The sequence below is a fragment of the Heptranchias perlo genome, chromosome 33 (assembly GCF_035084215.1).
Source record: "Heptranchias perlo isolate sHepPer1 chromosome 33, sHepPer1.hap1, whole genome shotgun sequence".
NCBI classification, from domain to species: Eukaryota; Metazoa; Chordata; class Chondrichthyes; order Hexanchiformes; family Hexanchidae; genus Heptranchias; species Heptranchias perlo.
In genome coordinates this window covers 15980895-16005808 of record NC_090357.1, presented here as the reverse complement: position 1 = coordinate 16005808, position 24914 = coordinate 15980895, and the positions used below count along the sequence as shown (strand labels likewise).

Below are 24914 nucleotides of genomic sequence, written 5' to 3'. Positions count from 1 at the left end.
CGGTAGCTCACCTAAATGACTGTTCATGTGTGAGACCAGACAGTGAGTATTGCCAAGTTCTTAAACCATAGACAGCATCAAATGAAGCTGATCCTGTTCTCATCTGATGTCCACACATCTGCATTTTCCAGCAGGGTCACTTGATAGTAATAAGGAGCAGGAACAGCAGTTGATTTTCCCTTCCCTCTCCCAGGGACACAGAAACCAGTTGCTGCCCTGGCTGAAATCAGATAGCTCAGTAGAGACCTGAGATCAAACTTGGAACCTTCATGATTTCTATGGCTTAAGCAGTGGAATACTCAGTTGTCAGGTAATCTGAAACAGCACTTTTTACTAAATGTCACCACGAAGCTTGAGATGTCTACAGCTAGCTGTAATTACCAATGATAAAAGAAAAAAGGGCATGGTCCAGATGAGGCTGTATATACAATGAACAACAACTTGCATTTATATAGTACCTGTAGCATAGTAAAATGTCCCAAGGCACTTCACAGGAGTGTTATCAGACATAATTTGACACTGAGCCACATAAGGAGATATTAGGGCAGGTGACCAAAAACTTGGTCAAAGTGGTAGGTTTCAAGGAGCGTCTTAAAAGGAGTGAGAGTTGAAGAGATTTAGGGAGGGAATTCCAGAGCTTAGGGCCTAGGCAGCTGAAGGCATGTCCACCAATGGTGGAGTGATGAAAATTGGGGATGCGCAAGAGCGCAGAGATGTCAGAGGGTTGTAGGGCTGGAGGAGGTTACAGAGATAGGGAGGGGCAAGGCCATGGAGTAGGAGGACAGGGGAAAAAAACGACTTGACCAAATTGACAGTGCTAGGGCATAAATTCTTTCAAAGAGGCAATGCCTCTAGATTTTGCTGTCATGGATGAAGACCAATCCTAGCTGAATGTGGAGTTGGAAGAAATGAGGAAGAACTCAAATTTTGTACTGGTTTCTTTATTGAATTTCTCAAAGAGCAGCTTCAGCGATTTTTAAGCCACAAAACATGTGCTGGAAAAGCACCTGAAGCTTCGTTTAGCTCAGATATTGCGCGTGGCCCGTTACATCCGAATTCATCCAAACTAGGAAATGTCAGGAAAATCCGCATTGGTCCAATTTGGTCCAATCCAATTTTTCAAACAAGTTGGAGATCACCCCTGGAAGTCGGCACTGTTTGGATTCTACTGCTTCCAATCTGTGGAATCAATCTGTGAAACAAACTGGATAAGTCAGTCCATTAGTCAGCCTCCATAGTGACTTCAAACAGTATAGTGACGGGTCTCAGTATAGCAATCACTGCTTACCCAATGATTTGTCCAGAGGCCCAATTCCCATTCTTTTCCTTTCCTCTACTAGGACGGGAACCAGCTTTGCGGAGATCAAATCAGATTGTGATTATCACTGCTGGGTACCCTCCTTGCAATGAAACATTACCAGCAGGCACTCGCATCATAGCCATTCATATTACAGCATAAGGAGCAGAAATTTGTTTGACACATTTTACTCCCTGACACACCATGCATCTTGATTAAACACACCAAAATACACAGCAACTACGCTTCAGGTTTTTACATCTTCCGCAGGAAAGAAACCAATGAATCATAGAATGATACAGCACAAAAGGAGGCCATTTGGCCCTTCGTGCCAGTGCCGGCCCTTTGAAAGAGCAATCCAATTAGTCCCATTCCCCTGCTCTTTCCCCAGAGCCCTGCAAATTTTTCCTTTTCAAGTATTTATCCAATTCCCTTTTGAAAGTTACCATTGAATCTGCTTCCACCGCCTTTTCATACAGTGCATTCCAGATCATGACAACTCGTTGTGTAAAAAATCTCATCTTTCCTCTGGTTCTTTTGTCAATTACCTTAAATCTGTGTCCTCTGGTTACTAACCCTCCTGCCACTGGAAACAATTTCTCCTTATTTACTCTATCAGAACCCTTCATAATATTTAACACCTCTATTAAATCTCCCATTAACCTTCTCTGCTCCAAGGGGAACAAGCCCAGCTTCTCTAGTCTCTCCATATAACTGAAGTCCCTCATCCCTGGTACCATTCTAGTAAATCTCCTCTGCCCCCTCTCCAAAGCCTTGGCATTCTTCCTATTGACCCTCCTATTCAGGACTGCCCCAATGTCCTCCTGTGATAGATAACAAATGGTATATGGAATTTCTACGTACGCACTAATCGACACACCTCAGGAGCCTGGTTTTTCAATTCAGCAAGTCTTTGCAAAAATATTAAAACTTCTACTTACCTAATCTGACCTACATCTCAGCAAGTAAACGGCCTCATCATCTAAAGCTTCATTTTTACAGTAGCTTGTTAACTGGAAATGATCTACCCGCAGAACACATCCAATGATCAAAATAAATGTTCAACTCTTAGGTATAAAAATAGACGCAAATCACAAACTCCTCTGGCAGACTGACCTAGTTGCAAGATGGTCATGTCCAACACATGGAGGCTGATCACAGCAACTGCAGCAAGAAATGGAGATACTGTTTTGAAAATCATTTTATCTACTGAAGCAATCAGACATCTCCTACATTACATACAAGCGGGGGAGTTGCACTTCACTCGAACAATGATAAGCAAGACCTTGTTCTTGGCAGTGACAAGCTGAATGCCAGTAACTATGATACAACACAAATTAAGCAGTAACACATATACAGGATAGCCTGTTTGATTGAAAGAGCAAAGCAGTTAGTCAATTTTATACTGTTGCATGACTAATAAATATAATATTTCTGTTTTGTCACATACATATATTAAAGGCTCAAGTTTTAGTCTCAATAGAGATCGCACAGGATCCCTTTTGCTACTGAATACAGGTTTCTTAAAAAGCCTGGTGATGCAGTATCACGCGGCGTCCTGGAGAGGTGTGTTTCTAGTTCAAACCGAAGGGTGTCCATGCAATGCATTTCCAATTTCAGTTGGAATCATCTGGAAAGATGCCAGGTGGAGAACCAGCTCACAAGGACCATGTACTGGGTATACAGACCCTCAGTCAGAAGGCTTGTGGTATGCGAGATCTAATGTGAGGAAGAAATTATACGAAATATTTTCTGGGAACAAAAAAATATATATTTTTGTAGGTTCGAAGCCTTGTGCACTGTTTGTACCAGCTCTATGTGATGATTACAAGTGCCTGGTCATTTCGATTGACTCAACTCTATGGCCCTAAGATCTTTAAGGCCCACTGGATTCATACCAAAGAAAACATCAAACCTCGTTTTTGTGCACTCTTTTTATCCGTCCTTAAAGTGAGACAGGTGAGTGCTGGAAGTTGTCCACTTTACTCTCCTGAGCACCCAACGCCAGTATCAAGAATTCCTTGGTCAGTTATTGCTACTTCTGCCTCACTGCACCTGTGTGAATTTTCCATTTGCTTTCCGCACAACGCCTACGGTCTGAGAGACTGCTCATTTTTGCTAACAGGTGGTACGTAAAATACTTTGTGCATATCATGTATCACATTCTGATTGATCATTGGAACGATTTTTCCTTTGAAGACAATATTCAAAGTTTAAATACTGTCACTCGCTGTACTGGGGTCAATCCATTTAACTTTGAACTTTCCTTCCTAATTACCTTTACCCAATTCATTTGATATATAAAATGCATTATGAAAAGCAACAGGATATGATATTATAGCAAAACAGAATTGTGCATATATTATGTTACAGCTGGGTAGTTCTAATGTGCTGTTAGAACCCTAAAATTCTGTCCTCGCTTTTTATTCTATGTTTATGCCACACAGTCCCATAACTCTTTCACTAAGGAGAAAGAAGAAGGATTTTGTGAATGTATTGATTCCTGGGGACATCAATGCCTAGCAACCAATGACCATCTGCCACAATGGTTGCTAAAATGGTGCTGACTGCCCATTAAAAAATAGACAGGGTTTGTATTATCTCTTGAAATTTTTGCTCTGCTTCTGCTCAGTTTCTGAGCAATGAAAAAGGCTTATGTAGCGGATATAGGGTGTAAGAGCATCCTAGCTATTTGGTCTGACGGAAAATCAAGTCTGTCAATTAAAGATTTCTTCAGCATCATGTCACCGATTAGTGTAAGAGAGGCAGTTTTTCCAATATTGGTTCAGCATTTTTTCCAATACACAAGTCACTGGTCGTCAATCCATCAAAGCAACAAGTATCTATCAGTTGGGTGAGTTTTATCCATTTTCGTTCAGGCCACTGAGTGGGGGAGAGGGAGGGAGAGGGAGGGGGAGGGGGAGGGAGAGGGAGGGGGAGGTCACACGGTGAGGCATCAAGGGAGAGGGGAACCGAGAAAAAGCTGTCAAAAAATAGGATATGGCTACCTTGGGGATATAGAATCAGTGGAAATCAAATCACACAGTAAAGTTAGAACGTAATTTAGTTTCAGTGCTCAGTTTGTGAATGTGTATGAACTGGATTATTTACTGGAAAAGTCAAAAAAGGTGAAAAAACAACCCTGCACCGAAACTATTCCTTCAATTAGCTTACAGACGCAAATGCTGATAAATGACATTTTTGGTCTACATAGTTTTTTCCCCATGCCTTGATCTTTTAAGGAGCTTAGCACAAGCAACACAACAAAGTGGAGCACTGACATATGGCATCACAGTGAGGGAGGAATGGTCCCTGACCCACCCTCACACTCATCCTGGTAGCCTGGTAAAAATGACATCAGCAAAGTCCTAACACACCTAGTGTGATCAGTGACACGCTCACCTGGAGGTTCACATGACCCAGGAGGACTGGGGTGCTGGTGGGGAAAAGAAAGAGGAATGGCTCTGAATTTGTTTGTCCGAGGTCACAGTTTCCTGTGAAATAAGGCAGCACAGTGCACCTGGTGCTAAGGTCATCGAAGTACCAGTTAGTCAGATTAGTCAACATGTTGCTAGTAAAAACAATGCAAAACACAACCTAAATGACATGTAAAACAGGGTAATTTCACAAATACCATTTGACAATTGAAGGGTCTCAAAATAACTAATTAGACAACACTGAGGACACTTGTGCAAATGGAGGCCTTGAGGAAATGAGGGAATTTTTTCCTGCTTTTTAAAATAGACTCCTTTTTTTTCCATCTAAATTAAAAGCTGATACCTTGCAAATTCCAAGATGAGTGTTATCAAATTGAAATTAGAGTAATGTACAGAACCCATTAACGTTTCTTACTTCAATGAATTCTTGGAATAAAGAAAATATCTAACATGTTACTTTATTGAATTTTGTGAAGAAATATTGCTGCTGTGCTCAAAAGATTAAAATACATTTTCTATTGGTTTGTTGCACAAAGTCACTGCTGGTGGCTGTGGAGAATTCAGCATCTCAAACCCTTGCTTACTTTGGTGCTTCTCTGCTGGTGGCAGCTCCGCATTTGGTACCAAAGCAAACAAGCAGCAAGTATCACCGAGATGTGATGTTGGCCCTTACCTCCAACAGCAGCGCCCCCTGCGATAGCCACAAATCCTTGCCCTGGGACAGCCATGTTCTGATGGCCACGTCAAGTGAGCACCAAAGCAATCACATTCTCCCTGTAAAGGCCAGTGATGTGGTTTCACTCCTAATGGCCCACAGTGCTTCCCCAATCTCTGAGACAGATAGTGGAGCCTGGTTAAAAAATAACTGCATAAGTACAGTTGTTTAGATCGGGTGCAGTAGAAAACATCCCTCTATATAAATGACGCACTTTCTACAGCATTGGGACCTGAAGCAGTTCGGCAATACCAATGCACCACCATCATCCTGCTGTTACCTCCTGGTTGCAGGAGGTTGAATAGCAACAATTAGCATCATCAATGAAAGTGGATGGAGGGAGTGCAGCAGGGAGAGCAGTAAATAGGCAGAAATGAGAAATTGTAAAACCTACAACTCACAGAGGTGGTTCAGCCATACTTTAGTTCACCACAGTGATTCAAATCCCATAATGGCTGAAGGCTTGATTCCACCAGCCTGAATTTCACCAGTTCTTACCTGCGCTATTAATTGGGGCTCCACAGAAAAACACAGCACATCTGCCTCTGGGTAAGCAATTGAATTCATACAAGTAGCAGATACTCGAGCAGATACTAGGTGCTCCACACTCCTGTAGGATGGGCAGAAACAGACAAAGTAGGGCAGAATTCGGAACGAAATGGTGGAATAGTTTTAATTTGTTTTGTTTTGTGAAAGGGATGGTTGCATTTTGTTCCTCATTACAATGAATATTGGAGGGTTTTATTCAAACACTGCTGTAAGGTAATCATATAGAACCTTGAAGAATTGTCTTCCTGTCCCTGCAATGTTTCAGTTCTGTGTTTACAGCCAGTTATTTCACAGAAGCCAATGAAAAATGTATTGATTCAGGCTTGAATGGCCAAGTTAAGTGCACATTACATCATCACTCATACCTGCTGCAAAAGGGAACAATCTTGTACTGCTGGCTGCCAGTCTGAACTTCTCTGTCAAAAACTTTTAGTTTCCACATTGCCAAGAATAAATACTTCCACATTACGAATAATCACTTTTCTCACAGCAGTGATTGCACCAGTGCCTAGGAGGTCTCCCTCAACATCCTGAGAAAAGGCTTTTCTGTCAACAGAGGATAGTTCAGCCATTGACAGTTAGGAAAGGTTCATTCTTGCTTATTTCGATGAAGATTCATTATCAAGCAGCATTAAACACGAGGTGGACTGTACATTTTTCACAGCCTGCTCAGGTTGCACGATCCTTGGAAACCTCTCGCAAAATTAATTTTAAAAAATTAGCCATAAAAGTTAGGGAAACTCATCACTAACTCCGGCCCACAGCGGGCAATGCGCACACAGAATCAGTCAGAAGTGCATAACTTCTATGTGCTTATGTGTGTGCTGTGCACCATTCTGCTTTTCCTTCTGAATATAAGGTAGTTAAATCGAAGTTATCAGGTTTTAACATTAGTCAGCCAACACATCTTTAAATTAATTCTCAAGCACTGCATGCTGCATGTGCTGTTAGCAGCAGTTAAATGCTACTTTATATTCATAATTTGCATGCGCTCTGTGGGTGCTGAAAACTTGTTTTCCAAATGGGCCCATCAGGTTCTATTTAACTGCTTTTTGCAATTGTTACCCCCGTCATCATTCAATATAATCCAATTTGAACATAGTAGTGTTAAGATCGAACAAAAGGTATATGCTTTGTCTGGCTTTGATTTGTTGTATTTTTAATAAATCTTTGCATAACTAGTAAAAATTTGTCTTCTCTAACCATGCAAAGATGAAATCTGGCCAGGACTTCAGTGAAAAATGTCTGATGCTAAACATGTGTGGGCAATGTCTTTTTGGACCCTTTGAAATCTAAACGTCCTCAACCAAAACCTCAAAGCAGCAGGAAAATCAGTGTTAAGTTTCACAGGCGAGAAGCTCAGACTAGAGAGTAAATGCACCAATCCCATGCTCCACTGGGGAGCTTTGCTCAAAGGGACCACAGATTGGAGATCAGTCACAGGTGCTGGCGCCCTCTCTTTGTACCGTGCTGTTACTGGAAACAGCCCTGCTCCTGGTAATTGGTGCAGCAATATAGATGAGGCAAGATTAGCAACTCCGGCAACTCGGAGATCCAACTAAAGAGGTGGGCCCAAAATTTGCTGCCAAAATAACAGTGGAGGCTAACGGCGCTCACCGTTATTTATGCGCAAATCGCACAGCGACTCTAGGCGGTTAAACGCGAGAATCCGGAAGCTGCTGTCTGAGATGTGCTGCTCTGCCGTTAGCTTTGAGAAAACGGCATCTCGCTGTCTGCCTCACCATTGAAATGCACTGAACAGCGTAAAGTTCCTGTACTTGCACGGTAGATACGAACTAAACTCGCCACAGAAAGTATGGGCTTGTCCTTTTCAGTCTAAGTACCCTTTTTAGCGGCATCATAAGTTTTAATTACTGCCAAACAACCTCTCTGGCACTGAAAATTAATTATTACAAGTGTGGAGTCTCATTACTTCATGTTTTAATTGTTGGTGATTTTTTTAAAAAATGTAATTATATTTTATTTTACTTTTTCTATTTTTCTCTATTATTTCTCTCTTAATCCAATCTTTCTTTCCCTTTATTTCTCTTTCTGTACCTGATTTGATATTGAATTCACTATTCTAACTTACACTTCCTGGTTCAGACTGTGCTGTTCATTTCACAATCCTTCAATCTGATTGGTTAAGGAGATACACAGCTTCTTGCCCTGTTCACACAGGTCCCAGATCCCACTTCCAGCAACTTCCAGTGCAAAGTTTCACGGAAATTAAAAGGGCAAGGGCAAGTCTAACGAACGGCGGCCGGTGGTTTCTCTCTGGGCCTGTGGTTTCTCTCCGGGCCACTGGCATCAATGAAAGAGCAGCGGCTGAACATCACCAAACTGTTCGATCCGCAGTTTTACCACAAGTTTGTAATAATTTTGTGTGACTGGAATTGACCAAAATGTGTACGTAATTCTGGTATCCAACCACTCAGCATGAGTTTGCTGTACTCAAATAGAGGGAATTTTAACCCCCTGGATGGGCGGGATCTGAGTTAAATTCTTAAAAATGTAAAACCCGACCCCCAACCTGCCGCGAACGCGTCTACTTCTGGTGGGCGAGTAACCTGCTCTCGAGAGGCGGGTCAGTAGTCGAAATATGTTAATGAGGTGGCATGCCTCAGATTTTGGCAGCCATTTAGATTTAACAGCTATGGGTTGGGTTTCCCGGGGTTCGGGGAGCAGGAGCGCTTCCTCTCCCGGCCCTTCAAGCTAACCTGCCGCTATCTGCCTCCCACCCCGTGATCCGTCGACCCCCCCGCCGCGATCTCCAGGCTGACTCACGATTAATGTGTGTGTGTCCCCCATCCCCCGGCGATCTCTCCCTCCCTCCTCTCCGGTCCCCGGCTGCGGCCTTCTAACACAGGCCTTACCACCCGACAGCCAACCACCTCCCCCACAAGCTGGCTGGCTGCCAGCCGGGAAACGAAGAAAAAAAATTCAAATGAGGTCCTGCCGTTAAATTCGTCAGGACCTCCCCGTTCCCTGTACTTCCGGGTTTCCTGGCCGCTACAAGTCACCCCTACTCCCTGCCCTCCTCCTTGTAAATGTCGGGGCCAATATTTCTGAATCTTAATCAAACCTTTCCTGCATTTCATTGATAATTTTCCTGTTCCATCTCATGAGTTTAGAAAACAATTCAGGTATAGGAACAAAAAATTGATCTATCTGGCGAAACTGATGCATCTCACTAACTCAAGTGCCCCTTCTCCAATGAACCCCCTGCACTGACGTTTGGTAATGCCCATTTCAGACACCCAACAATGGCCCAATTTTAACATCACAATCTGCTTGAGAATTTTCAATCACTGATAACAGACAGTCCATGGGACTACCTAGCCCGCAAAAGTAACCCTCCTCCTTTGGAATTTCTGTAGACAATGTACAATATTTCACAATGGAAAAGATGCATGAACATACAGGTTTTCCTACATTAGAAAAAATGTTCCATGGAATCTTCTCCACTATCTTGCTCTGCTTAGTCATATGTATCCTGTGCTGTCTCTTCATAATATATTTTTTGGACCAAAGGCCAAGAAAACACATACCTGTTCCAAGTCTTATCCAATCACAGAATTCCAAATTGCTATTCCCGTTCATTCGAATTGTGCATAGGTTCTAATCTGAGCACAATCTCTATTTTACTTGAATCTGTTTCTACATCCACGGTGAGTTTGTTGGCACATATGAGGTGGTGTAATATATTTTCAAAGCTTGAAAGAACTACCAAGAGTTAGGCCAGAGCAAACAGGAAGTGTGAAGTTATTGATAAATAATGCATGCCAAAATGGGTCTGGGCTAAATGCCAAATGAAAATCCCAAAACTAATTAAAAAGTGCTTCATCAGCTTTCTCAGATTGTGCTAAGCAGTTCCCACCTACCAAAGAAGGGAAAGGATGTGCTACTAAAAATAGCTTATTGAACAAAAGGTAATATTTTTCCCCCATGGAAGATGATTTTGGTACAATATCACAAAGATTTTTAGCCCGATAAAAGCTCTATTGTGACAGGTTGCTTGTTGCCAAAGGGCAATCTTATTTTTGAAACCCTAGCCTCGTTCCTGATGTATCTCTTATGGAGAAATATAATAGAAATTGATTTCAAACAAATTGCCACTTCTTCCATAAACAGAATCCAAGGTGTTGAAGTGCAATATGCCAGTTTTAATAAATAAGGATAGATGACCAGTAACTCATTGCATCATCCCATGTCATCGTTTATCATTCTTTAATAAAGATGCCCTTTCATTTCGAAGTCTTCTGTATATACCAGCACCACCAAATCACATCACTTGTTAGAAAAGTCTGGGCTTTTAATGAAGACTAAGTAACAAGTAACCAATCTCATTCTGTGAATTACACTTTGCAATCTGATAACATTAGATATCCTTTCCCAAGGATCACCCCTGACCCATGTTGTACCTTCTTAATATGCAGATATAGATAGTGGGGTAGAATTTCCACTTTGGGCGCAATCGGGAAATTGCACCCAAAATACGCCCGAGATTGCACTGGTTAGGTTACAGTTCAAGTTTCCGCTAAAATGTATTTGCATATTCACAACCGTAAAATCTTACATGAACCAGCGCAATCGGGCAACGTAATAGAACGTAATTGTTCCTTTTCTTTCTTTCCATTAAAAAATATTCATTGATGTGCAGTAACCTGGTGCAGTTTTATTAATACAGCTGAAAATGGGTTTATCATGAAAAACATACATTTTTAATAAGAGTGTCTAGTCCTCCATCTGTGAGTAATCTGATTTAAAATCACTGAAAATGACTTAAAAAAAGCTATCCTGAACCAGGGGACATAGTCTCAGGATAAAGTTCTGAGACAAGGAGGAATTTCTTCACTCAGAGGGTCATGAATATTTGGAATCCTCTATTCCAGAGGTATGTGGATGCTCAGTCATTGAGTTTATTGAAGACTGAGATCGATAGATTTTTGGACTCTGGGGAATCAAGGGATATGGGGATCGGGCGGGAAAATGGAGTTGAGGTTGAAGATCAGCCATGATCTGATTGAATGGCGGAGCAGGCTCGAGGGGCCGAATGGCCTGCTCCTGCTCCTATTTCTTATGTTTCTTATTTACTAGTTTCATTGGTATACACTAGTCAATTTCTTAGTAAATTAAATATTTTTTATTATGTAAACACTTTTTAAATGTGCCTGTGCGCCTAAGAAAATGAGCGCATTTTGAAGAGCCTTCCCGAAACAGCGCAGTTGGCGGAAACTCACAGTGTAGACCTGGTGGCATTGGCAGATTTGTGGGCGGGGCCTGATCCAGGCAAACTGAATCGTCAACCAGCGTAAAAGATCATGGAAACCCGAAAGTGAGCAGTTTTGGGCGTAAATCATTTACATTTAAAATTCCCCAATCTACTGCGTTGGTTCGACCGGTTGCACTGGAATCTGGGCGCAAAACTGGCGGAAACTCTATCCCCATAACTTCAATGCAGTTGACCCCAGACAAGCACATAACTGATAAAAGCAGAATTCTCAGCTAAGAACACAAGGGGAGATTTTCCACTTCAGCGTCCCAACACCTTTATTTTAAATGGACAGAAAGTTATAGGCCCAGAGTGCACATTTCCCGATTTGCACTTCCACTTGTCGTGGGACCGTCAAAGCGGAATATCTCCCCTAGTTCCAGACCACCAAATCCATCCCATTCACTCTCATTATAGAAAATGTAGGCACCTCCAGCTATTCCCATTCACTTCTAGAATTTCAGTGCACCAAACCAATGCTCATTTATTCCCTTTGCAAACATTTCATATTTGAAATACAACATAAACATTAAGCACACTTGATTCCCAAAGATATGCTTTTAATGCTCACTATATTAAATCTATGCAACAGCCTGCCGATTTTTCCATTCAGACAGCAACACATTTAGAAGTCTAAGCAAATTTGTGTAAAAAATGTTCTTGTTCATTGTTTCTCTTTTTGTTTGGATCGAATTGCTAAATGAATCAATGATTAAATGGGCTGAGATGCAGAGATTTGCAAGTTTGCTATTTTAATTTGTATGTTATAGAAATCCTGATCTGAGCATAAAAGCATTGACAAACCAGTTATGCATTTATTAGAATTTAATTGTATCTGTACGTATTCTACAGAAAGCCAATTAAATGACTGAAGTTACTGACAATGCATTTCTTTGTTACTTGTGAACTATGAAATAAGTACTGTTCCCCTAAATGGGTGGCAAAATGTAGATTGGCATGCACCCCTGGGCTTCTTTTAATTAAACTGCATTTTCCCTATTTAACTGTCATGCTGTCAGAATAAGATAGAAGTTACAACCCACTGTTTTAAAAAGAAACTTTAAAATAGTATAGCGTTAAAAATTGAAACTAAAAGATGGAGTGAGGCATGTTAATTTTTTGCAAAGTTTTAACAAGGTCATCTTTGGAGCCATGTGACAGGTAATGAATACTCAGCCAGTCCCAGCTACTCAGGAGAAGTTTTATTATCACCAAGGAAAACGTGGACTTTAACAACAACTACTGAAACCAAGAATTTACACGGAGAATAATAGGCTGATTCTCAGGCGGCAATTTTAACCTAACCCTCCCATCGGAAAACTGGCAGGATCGGAAGCAACGCTGGTTTTACACCCTGCCTGATTTTGAAATCAATGGAGAGTTTTCTGCCCAGTGACAGTGTCAGAGAGAAAAGCTATTAGGAACAACATGACAGATAGTTTGGTATCATGCTCACAAGTATGATCTGAAAAGCCTATGAGAACTGCTAGTACAATTAACCTATAAGTAGAGGCAATTGGCAAAATCGTGTGAAACCTGGATCCCTTCCCCTGAAACCAAAAGCTATCTCTTGACTGATTTGTGTATTGTCCCATTTCGTCCACACATAGCCAAGAGTTATTTTCAGACAATACCTGATAGAGTTCCAATCCTATCACATATTTCATATGAAAATGATATGATAGAGATTTTATGGCTTGAAGCATTCTGCCATTACAGTCAGGAAATACTTCTTTACACAGAGGACAGTCATCAGCTGTAATTGGTTCCAGGAAGGGGAGATGAGGGCAAGACATTGGACCTATTATGAAACAGACAGGTCCTATACTCAGGGAATAGTAGGGTTGGTATTCTGGAAACATGAGTTCAATGAGCCTGGAAAGCTTTCTTCATCCAAGCCTCTTATGATTCTATGGACCAATAAATCAAAATATATATTTTGCAGCTCTCTGTAGCCCACCATCCTCTTTGTAGACTTCCATTTTGCTACTAGTTTGTTGTGAAGCCTAAATTTGAGTCATCAACTTGCCTAACTTTGATTTGTCATTTTCAACATGCTAATTTATTCATCATCAGTTTGCTGAGTCACAGTGACCTGTGATGCTCCATATGGTCTGCCTCTAGCTTTATTAGAGTTTAAAGAAAGCTATTTTAGGAACCAAATGTTCTCTGGCAAAATAATTAACTGGGAGCACTGTTAGATTAAAGTTACGCAAATAAAGTGAATTCAAAACAGATTCACAGTATTACAGTAATTATTCACAGGTACATAAACTGAGCACTACAAACTCAAAGAGTGAAAGTTTCTGTGTTGCAGTGCAAGATCGAGCCATATGCTTAACTTTCCAAAGGTGAGATGACCTTCCAATTAAGCACCACCAAAAGACCTTCCAATTGTGCATCCAAAACTGGGCAATTAAAAAAAAAATCCATCATTCAGTTGCTGGATTACTAATGTCACACCACCAAATAAAATTAACACCAGTCATTCTGTCATAAGGAGGAAAATTAGTAACAGGAGGAAGAAACAAAGAAAGAAAAAGAACTAGCATTTAAATAGTAACATTCAGGACATCCCAAAGCACTTCACAGCCAATCAATTATTTTTGAAGTGTACTCACTAATGTTTTGTAGGCAAGCACAACAGCCAATTTGTGGACAGCAAACTGCAAAATTAGATAAATGACCAGTTAATCTGTTTCTGGTAGGGTTGACCAGGTCACCAGGAATAGTGCCATGGGATTTTTTACAACCGCCGCAGTTTTAATAGCTCATCCAAAAGATGGTACGTTTAACAATGTAACACTCCTTCAGTACTACACTGAAGTGTCAGCCTGGATAATGTATTCAAGCACTGGAGCAGGCAGAAACAAATAGAACGAAGGCAGGCATCCTGCAGGATTGGCACTGCAAGTGTTATGTCATGGGTTGCTGGCTTGACTGTGAAATGTGTGGATTTCCCAATCTAAGTTAGACCATCAAGGGATGTGAAATCAAATGGAGAGGTACCCTGCACCACTGCTATATATTTCTTAGTCAGTTACAGAACAATGTGGAATGGAAACATGCCATCTACCTGAATTCTCAGATGGGAATTATGCATGGTACAAAAGAGCTAAATGAGAGGGGGAGGGTGGGGGGGGGGGTTATATTTTTTTCTCAAAAATGCACATGTAATGATGAGGTACCACACTAATTCAGATGCAGTTGTGCATTCAAATGAAAGAGCTTCATATCACTTGAATCTTCCAGCCATGCTTCTGAGGAGCTCTGTGAAGATCTTGTCTTAGTTCCTCAAGGACACATTCACAGTAATGATGATAAAATGGAGAACATCCCACCCATAGCAAGTGCATCTCCTGTTATGCAACAAAATTGTGCATAAATTCTGGGATGGGACGGAGGCAAGAGGGAAATATTACGGGTGAGAGAGTGAATTAAAATGCAATTTTTGTAAAATGTGCACTGAATATTTCTCAAAGGTATTCTGCAAAAAATATGGAAACAATTGCATTTGTGTTAGCTTCAGGCCTTTCAACCTCAAATTTTACCATGCATGACAGGATATCTCAGGAAAAACCTTAAGTATCCTGAAACTTTAGCCATTTATTGTGCACCATACTTTGCCAAAATACCTGAATGCCAAAAATCATAGTCATGCCACTAACAGCTACTTCATCTCCGCCAAAATCTTGCTGAGCAGCTCAGAAATCCCAAAGGCTTTAAGCTCTGAATAATCAATGCATACTATAGTGGGTTTGATTGATTTGTCCTCTGTGGAATTTTCATTTCACACATCATCAAAAACGCACTGGTCTTTCTTAAACTCGTCTTCGGTTCCTGTAAAATAAACTGGCAACACGAGAATGCTACCATTTTTTTGGCGATATACTGTAAGACAGCAGCATTTAAAGGGACACTGCTGCCAAACTGACCAATTCAGAGCGCTAACAGTGGCAATGGAAATGCAAGCCCATGCAATTATAACAATAATTCCATGTTAGGACAGATTTATATTCATAAGAATAGTTAAAGAAGAATGTGAGAATGCAGAAGAGAACAGTGCTATTCAGCTTATCCAACAGGCATTGACATTGACATCCTTTCTGGGACCTAATCTGATAATTTAATCATTTTCCAACCTCAAACCTACATCCTTTTCACCCTAATTGACTCCAAAGAACAGCAGAGTTACTGCTATGTGGCATCTACAAGCAGCAGGAATCAAACTTTCTAAATACGAAATGCCATTTCACCCCACCATTTGCCAATTTTTTTTGGGATACTATAGATAAATCAGGCAAGAGACACACTTGCCAACCATTGTCAAGCTATTGAAACTTTCACAATGCCAAGCAAGATGCAGAGCCAATGATTTGGATACGCGCGATGCTGCCCTCTATTCCATGTGGCGAAAGAAGTATTTGCCCTGTGACAAATAGGGAAATTTGAGTCTTTATTTCAGTTTTTGAAATAGCTAGAATTAAAATAAGAAGTTGTCTTCCTCCACCAAAATTCAACATGGCTGACCACAAAAAGGGTATGGTAGTGCAGTGGTTATGTTGCTGGACTAGTAATCCAGAGGCCTGTACTAATAATCCAGAGAATATGGATATGTATAGACAGAATGATATAACAAAATCAGAATACTGTGCCTTTATAATTCTGCTGTTTTAACTCCACAACTGTCTTAATTGTTCTACAACTGAAAGTGTTTTGACTTTAAAATGTGCCATAACTGATATGGTAATATTTATGGAATACTGGCTTGTATTTTTGGTATCATTTAAAAACCAAAGTAGACAGCTCAATTAGCTGGATAAATGTTTTTCGTGGCTATTATATGACAGAAATCACACAGGTTTCTCAACAGCTGCAAAGCATAATCTCTAAAAGGGTTAATTGGCTTCTCTGCTTGTGGCATCTGCCAGTGGCTCATTGAGCGCTGCATTGTTTTGGCAATAATTTTAGGAATAATTTTGTAACACATTATTAAGCACAGACATCTGAAGCGTATCACCATTGTTCATGCCAGCTAGCCTACCCCAGGAGATGACATTCATATTAAGAATATGTTAACTAATGCCATTTCAGAAATTATTGCTTTCCTGTCTGAAATATTTCACCAATTCATTCAAACCATCCCTCGTCTCTGGGATTTCCTTCACGAACCTTCACCTTCATGTATCAATATCTTTAGGTGGTTAAGCTGAGAAAGCTCTAGACATTTCTATGGCTTAGAGGTCAACTGATCATTGAACAGGAGTGACTAAGGCCATGCTAGTTATGGAACAAAATAGGTTTACATTTAGTTTTCAGGAAGAGCACATCTGCGTGACCACCCCTAGTGGAACTGTGCTTTAGATTAGAACACTACAATACGATCAAGTAGGTTTCTCTGTCTTTGAGGTCTCATGTACGTTACACCTTTTCACAACTTCACTATAAATTGTTTTATGGAGCAAAGACATGTTGCTTGTTGTACTGCATTGAGCTTCCCCCTACTCACCATGGTAGTGCTTTTTGGGCAACCGAAGCACCAAATGCAGGCTATGGTTGACTAGTGTGACAAAATGTTTCACAAGCTTGTTTTCTTTCTGGCATGCTTCCTTTTTCTCATTACCACAGCAAAGTGTTTTTGCACTATTGTCTTTAAAAGATAACAAGTACTACGAGTGATGAACTTGTCAAAAGTGACTGTCACTCTGAAGTTAAATATACTTATACTCTAATGCAGCCTTGATATGTAGGTGCTATACAATACTCTGCATTCAATGTGATTTTTAACAGGCAAACCTCACAAACCTGATGACTTAACAAGTAGTTTGTTGACCAGGGCGAACAAAGTAGAGATATGTAAAGTGTTAGAATGCCAACACCCAGTGTCCATAAATGGCAAGACATGGACACCTAGGGTAAGGAGTCTCTTGAAGTGATGCATGAGGCATCACAACTGTATGGGACAGGATAGATGGGCCAGCTCGACTTTTCCTGGCCAACGTTTTTTCTATGTTCATAAAAACAGATTACCTGGTCATGCATTAATTTGTTGTTTGTGGGACCTACAATGTGCAGGTTGGCTGCTATATATACCTACAAAACAAAAGTAAATGCACTTCAAAAGGAATCCTTTGGTTGTAAAGCACCTTAGGACATCTTGAGGATGTGACAAAGTGCTATATAAATGCAAGTTCTTCTTCTTACAACGCTATTTGCCCCTCCCCCAATATAGTTCATTAAACTGAATACTGGACGCAACTGTGCTACATTTTTTAGGAAAATGTAATGGAGTGCAGGGAGTAAATAGTGTTGCATTTACATTCAAGAGACAGCAATTTGACACCATCTTATGGCCAAATCTGCAGTGGTAGATTTTGACCCTCCCCTAAAAGCAGAATTGACCATTCGCAGGGGTTTAGACTCAGGATATTACACTGAAATTTGGCTTAATATCATAGAATCATTATAACATTTAAATATAAATCGGTCAGTGGGGGGGTCGGGCATCGCCATGGGGGGGGTGGGGGTCGGGTCAGACATCGCGGAGGGGGTGGGAGTCGGGGGTGGGAGGGGGTGCAGCAGTTCAAGAAGGCAGCTCACCACCACCTTCTCAAGGGCAATTAGGGATGGGCAATAAATGCCGGCCTCACCAGCGACGCCCACATCCCATGAACGAATAAAAAAAACCATTGTGTTGTGGGGGGTCGGGTCGGACATCGCAGAGGGGGTGTGAGTCGGGTTGGACATCGCGGGGGGGGGTCGGGTCGGACATCGCGGTGGGGGGGGGGTCGGGTCGGACATCGCGGGGGGGGTGGGGGTCGGGTCGGACATCGCCGGGGGGGGTGGGAGTCGGGTCGGACATCGCGGGGGGGGGGTGGGAGTCGGGTCGGACATCGCAGGGGGGGGTCGGGTCGGACATCGCCGGGGGGGGGGGGTCGGGTCGGACATCGCCGGGGGGGGGTGGGAGTCGGGTCGGACATCGCGGGGGGGGGGTGGGAGTCGGGTCGGACATCGCGGGGGGGTCGGGTCGGACATCGCAGAGGGGGTGTGAGTCGGGTCGGACATCGCGGGGGGGGGGTTGGGTCGGACATCGCCGGGGGGGGGGGTCGGGTCGGACATCGCCGGGGGGGGGGTGGGAGTCGGGTCGGACATCGCGGGGGGGGGGGTGGGAGTCGGGTCGGACATCGCGGGGGGGTCGGGTCGGACATCGCGGTGGGGGGGGGTCGGGTCGGACATCGCGGGGGGGGTGGGGGTCGGGTCGAACATCGCGGGGGGGGTGGGGGTCGGGTCGGACATCGCGGGGGGGGGGGTCGGGTATCGCGGGGGGGGGGGGTCAGGTCGGACATGGCGGGGGGGGTCGGGTATCGCGGGGGGGTCGGGTCGGACATCGCGGGGGGGGTCAGGTTGGACATCGCGGGGGAGGGCGTTCCGGGTCGGACATCGCCGGGGGGGGGGTTCCGGCCTGACATCGCGGGGGGGAGGGTCCGGTCGGACATTGCTGGGGGGAGGTGTGGGGGATCGCTTGATTGTGGGGGTTCCATCACATGGTAAACAGGGAAGCTTCCTGGGCTGGGGGGAAGCACTCCTGCTCTTCCTGTCCCACAAGCAGTGCTGTAAAGGCATTTACCTGTTGGATCCGGCCGTTCTCACCTCCTTTCTTCTGCCGGGTTTCCCGCGGACCGGGCTACCCAGCCTGCAGGTGTTAAAAATAAAGCTTTACTTAAAATGGAGGCACGCAGCCTCCTTAAAATATTTTAGTGACTGATCTGCCTCCTAGGAGTGGGTTGGTCACCTGCCTCCGTTATGGAAGTGGGCGGGTTGGGGTCAGGTTGCCCAATTTTTAATTTAAATTCCCCACCCGTCACCCCCTCCACCTGCCCTGCGGGGTTAAAATTACCCCCATAATCTAGCTGACACATCAGTGCAGTACTCAAGGAGTGTTGCACTGTCAGAGGTGTTGTCTTTCAGATGAAACATTAAACCATGGCACTATTCAAAGAACAGCAGGGAAGTCCTCCCCGCATCCTGGGTAACATTATCCCTCAACCAAGACCACCTTATCTCGACACTTATCATTGCTGTCCTGGGATACTTGCTGTGAACATATTGGCTGCCACATTTCTCCACATTACAACAGTAACTATATTTCAAAAGAGTACTTCATTGACTGTGAAGTGCTTTGGGACGTCCTGGGGTCATGAAAGGCACTACATAAATTCAAGTTTGTTCTTTCTTTTTTTTATATTTACTCGTATCTTAGACCCCCGTGAGAGTAACCTGCAGTACTGTTAACAGCAGCTGAGTTACGATATATGTCAGTTCAGGACTACAGAAGTGGTCCAATTTATAAATGTGCTAGCAACGGCCTTAGAAAAATGGCCTTTAGTTGAAGTATGTGCCCTGGATTGAGCTATCCTGGCCTTTCAATCCCCTTTGCACATTTGTCAACTTTGCACATTTGTCACATAGAGAGATTACTAGTCAGAAAAACTATATAAACTCTTCTTGTACAAATACAGAAAGATCAGTAGAAGTTCTACCAGCAACACCAAACATATAATATTATGTTTGGGTAGTACATTGTTCCAGTGTCTTTATATTTGGGATTAGTTATATAAAATTAGAGTAGAGCTCTCTGATTAAAACAAAAAATCAAAAGCAGACTTGAGGTTTCTCTCCCACCTAATTTTTCTTCCCTCCTCTCCCAAAGTCACTGGCCTCACTCAACTGACCATTATTCCACGTGTGAGTTTCAGCAGTGAATATTAAAGGCAATTTGACTCCACAGACATAATCCTCATCTAACAGGGATGCCCAGAAATCAGGAGCCCCAAGATTATTTTTTGATCCCTTATCCAAGGACATTGATGCCAACAATAGCACCTCACTGCCACTCTGGTGAAACTGCTAACACAAACCCAAATTCAAACTAGGGACCTTCCAGATCTACACACCACATTATAGGGTGCATTCGCCCATTGAGTCATTGGGGAACCCACATACTTGAGCTTCAATTCATAAATCCATTTGGGGAGATGGTCAGAACCTCTACTGCAGTTAACATGGTTAGGAATACTGGAAGAATTTCTGTAATGGGCCCTAACAGTCACGAAGCTCAAAAGGAGTTTGTTACCTATCATGTTACAGAAATGGAATTGTTAATCTTCTATGAAAATGTCAGAATCTATCCCATCCACAGGTTTATCCAAGGTATTTTCCTCCCTTTTGCTTTTCCCCCGTTTCATGTGCCACCTACAGGTGAGAGGGTTGGTACCCAAATATGACCAATGCCATTCTGAACTGGTTAGCAACAAGTGCACAGAGAAAACTGAGAATACCTCCTGCGGAGGCATCTCTACAACAGTGGCAAGGCTGTGATCAAAGCTGGAAATCAAAATGAATCCTTCCGCTCTGTGGCACAGTGCATTGGTTCTCCAATCTTTGTGTACCATGCTACGCCCAGCATTTGCCTCTTATAGTTTCTAATGTAAATCCAACTCTGACTAAATGTTTGGATAAACTATTTATTAGCACGAGATTCACTCCCTTCCTTATCAATTTTGAGTTATTTATTTGCATATTTATTTACTTATTTATTTATTTGAAGAAAAGTGGGATTGCATACACATGAAAACAAGTAAATAAAACTATTCATTTTACCATTTTATATATTAGTTACTGTCTATTCAGAATCACAGGTCAAGTGGTATGAACTGCAGTGATTCAAAGAACAGTGGGAGTACTTAAATTCATGCCCCTTTATTGTGCAATTAATCACCATATAAGTGGGTTTTGTTATTAAGTGGGACGTTCTGTACTTGGTATCCACACCAATTACTCACCATCTATAGCATCTACATGACGGTGCTGTGACATACTGGAGTGAGCAATGATGACATCACTCCACCAGCAAACATCTTAAAATGTGTCAAAGTGAATTAACAGGTTGGTGCAAGAAACGCCGGGGAAAGTTTGTACTGCAGCTGACGGCAGTGTGAAGAGCTCCCCAGTGATTTCCAATGGCAGCTTTTACACCGCGGGCCATTCCTCATTTTGTGGCTGCCAAAATCACTAAGCCTGGCTTTGCCCCATTTAGATTCGAGTCTAAATGTGTGACATGTTCATTTCAAAATGTGATAATAAAATAGCTGAATTTAAGCATTCATGCAAAGCAAGCAGAATACCAGTTAGTAAGCCTTGGCAATTGCGATATATATTGAAATGTTAACCGATGATATCATTCCAAAAGCTAACAGTGGTTTAAGGGGACTGCGGCGACTGTCACCTTGATACCACGTTGTTCACCTTTAAGAGCAATACCCATGACCGTTGAAACTTCTGTTTGACTTTCATTGATCGGCGCAATACGGACGTATAGTGTAATTATTTTATATTATTTGGCTGTTCTATCATGGTGGGGTCCACAGACTGATAATAAACGAGTATTTCTGCTCAGGAGAACTTACAGAATGGGCTCCAGATGTGTATCGTGAAGCGTGGGCCAACACAGCGGCACAACGCCGTTAGAATGAGCAGATCGCTTCCAATTGGGTCAGAAATAACCTTAAGACCCCGGTGAGTGAGTCCGCGAACCTGCCACCACTCGGCCCCGGGACGCGTCTGAAGATGGAGATTTGGGGGCTGAGATAAGGTTACAGAGCGACCTCCTCACATCTAAATGTCAGCTCTTACTGGAGCGGTGACTGAGCCGCTGATTCAGGCACGGTGATTAGTCATCCTCATTTAAGGAGGACCGCCAGCTATTTGTCATAAAGGTCACATTTTCCTAAAACTCTTCCAATACGGACTTTATCCATCAAAATATATCATGTATGGTGTAGGAAAGAACTGTCACCAGGAACAGTATAGAAACTGACATCCTCTGAAAATAGAAATCCTCTTTTAATTAACATTTTAAACAGAATCATTTAAAGTTCCAATGTTAATTGGTGACATTTTCGACTTTAAAAATCGGGTTCAGTAACATTCATCTAAAAAATAAAACATGCGACTTTGCTAATTTCATGCCGCCGAGACTTTTAAATGAGAGTAAACTCCCAGATCTCCAATTTCGCTGTAACCAAATATATAAACTTTCACTCCTATCGTCTCAGTGATACCTCTCAGTAGCGAGTATTCAGCAATCGTTCCACAGAGGCACTGCAGCAATATTCACATCCCAGCTGCAACCGATTCATCGAAAAGAATAACCCGACCCTCGCCTTGCCGAAGTTGCTGAAACTGGTACATTTTGTACAGAAACCCAGAACGGAATCCGCCAGGGTACCAGCGGCTCTGCCTCACTCAGCGAGCTGTCTAAATATCTGCATCGCACGGTGCATAAAAACGGAATTTAACAGAACGGGAAAGCCAGACAACTTCTACAAAACTAAGGGTAAAAGTTTCCTTTTTTTCTTTAAAAAGCCCATAACTTGGTAGATCGCTTGATAATAAACCGAGATAAGGTAGGGGGGGGGGAAGCATTACACCGAATCCCTTTCGTTTTGGATTATTAGTCAGTTAAATGCATTAAAATACTGTGACATTCTAATATTTAACATAAAGTAAACGGTTCTCACCCCCCGAATCGGGTAAACCCGGCGCTATCAGTACAGTCGCATTATCAGTGAATAAACTTGAGGAGAATGGTATTGAACTTCAACTCACCTTGACCTGCCGATCCTCTAGTGCTGATTACACCCGCTAGCAAAGTGGCCACATACCAAATCATAGTACTATTACCCCACTGTGAGATCTGGCTGGATCATATCTTAGAGCTCTTCACTTTTAGATGTTTCCTGGAAGAGCCCCGGTCTGACCATCAGTGCAATGCAATCCTTCCGATGATGTCCTCTTCATGTCCTGTTCATTCTTTTTTTCTTTCTCTTTCTCTTCCCCTGCCTCTTTCTCTCTCTATCTCTCCTCTCTCTGCCTGTCTCTCCCTCTCTCATTCGGTTACATCCCTCTGGAATGCACTTGCACTCTCCCGGCTCTAGCTCTTGCTGTTTCTCAGCGCAGATAGAGACTGGATTTCCCCCCCCCCCCGCCCCCCCTCCTCAACTCTCGCGCTGGCAACCTAACTTGATGGTTGCCGGCCCGGCGCCCGCCCCCTCCCCACTCGCCTGCCGCTGAATGGCTAAGGGGAGCTCGGCTCCGATGCTGATTGGCCGCGGGCACCGCCCATCAGAGGGTGACGGGCTTTGCCTGTTTCAAGGTGGGTTGAGGTGGAGAGGCTGGAGCGCCGCAGTATCATGCGCAATAGCAAGGACTGGCAGAGGAGTAGGAGCAGCATTTCCAGCTGCTGATCGCCCCCTCTCCAGCCCTTCAGACGTTAAAGGTGAACAGCACCATGTTAATCCTCGGAGGGCAGCAAAGCATTTTCATGCCAGAAGTAATGTCGAAAGTTCACCCGATTCAAGAAGCAGTTAAAATGGGAAATTTCCCTACGATTAAAACTGCAAAATAAAGCCAAAACTCTGGTTCGACAATTCATGTAATAAAGGTTAAGAACAACAAAAAAATGACTGCAAGAAATTACATGTATTTCTTATTGGATAAAACATAAATGTGTGGTTTAAAGTCATCCGGTGTTATTTTATCAAGTGGATTTTTATATCTTTGCAGGAATTGTGTAACACAAAACGTGAAGTGAAACCAATTAATTCTGCGTTCAATAGGTTACAAGTAATGTAAGAGAGGAAAGAAATCTTGAGTTAATTGCTGTGATCCTACAATGTGCAGTCTAATCTGGGATTTACACTGGAATGTTTTGCTATGTAACTATTATATTAACAGCAATGAAAAGATTTATCAAATAGTAAATTATCCACTTTGTTGAAATCACGATTATAATGACATTTGTTTCTTGCTTTTCAAAACTTCCAAATATGACATAAATCTTTTAAAATCCGCACGAAGATTAGTGGCAGGTCAGAAGATTGGACATAATATAACAAACAGCAAAGAATGACTAAAAGAATAATAAGGAGGGAGAAATTAGAGTACGAGAGAAAGCTAGCTAGAAATATAAAAACAGATAGTAAGAGTTTCTACAGGTATTTAAAAAGGAAAAGAGTAAGTAACATGAGCGTTGGTTCTCTAGAGAGTGAGTCTGGGGAATTAATAATGGAGAAGAAGGAAATGGCGGATGAATTGAACAGATATTTTGCGTCCATCTTCACTGTAGAGGATACAATAACATGCCAGAAATAACTGCAAATCAAGAGGTGAAAGGGAGGGAGGAACTTAAAACATTTACAATCACTGGGGAAAGGGTTCTGAAAAAAATATTAGAACTAAAAGCTGACAAGTCCCCAGGTCCTGACAGACTTCATCCCAGGGTCTTAAAAGAAGTGGCTGCAGAGATAATAGATGCATTGGTACTAATTTTCCAAAATTCCCTAGATTCTGGAAGGATCCCATCAGATTGGAAAATAGTGAATGTAACTCCTCTATTCAAGAAAGGAGGAAGACAGAAAGCAGGAAACTACAGGCCAGTTAGCTTAACATCTGTCATAGCGAAAATGCTAGAATCTATTATTAAGGAGGTTATAGCAGGGCACATAGAAAATCTCAATGCAATCGGGCAGAGTCAACACAGCTTTGTGAAAGGGAAATCGTGTTTGACTGATTTATTAGAGT

The 24914-nt window shown here is 42.4% G+C and overlaps 1 protein-coding gene and 1 long non-coding RNA gene across 2 annotated transcripts in view; both read right to left on the bottom strand.

The window, feature by feature from the left end:
- The window catches only part of igsf9bb (immunoglobulin superfamily, member 9Bb), a 499264-nt gene extending 475986 nt beyond the window's left edge, over positions 1 to 23278 (bottom strand). The window contains exon 1 of the mRNA XM_067971024.1: positions 22941 to 23278. Coding sequence (XP_067827125.1) covers positions 22941 to 23004 — 64 coding nt within the window. The 5' untranslated portion in view covers positions 23005 to 23278. The remainder of the gene's footprint in view (positions 1 to 22940) is intronic.
- Positions 926 to 21878, bottom strand: LOC137301499 (uncharacterized). Its single transcript, XR_010958302.1, has 4 exons — positions 21740 to 21878; positions 5408 to 5584; positions 2414 to 2461; positions 926 to 1192 (listed from the first exon to the last, which is right to left on the bottom strand). It is a non-coding gene; the product is annotated as an uncharacterized lncRNA (long non-coding RNA).
- Positions 23279 to 24914: the final 1636 nt, after the last annotated feature.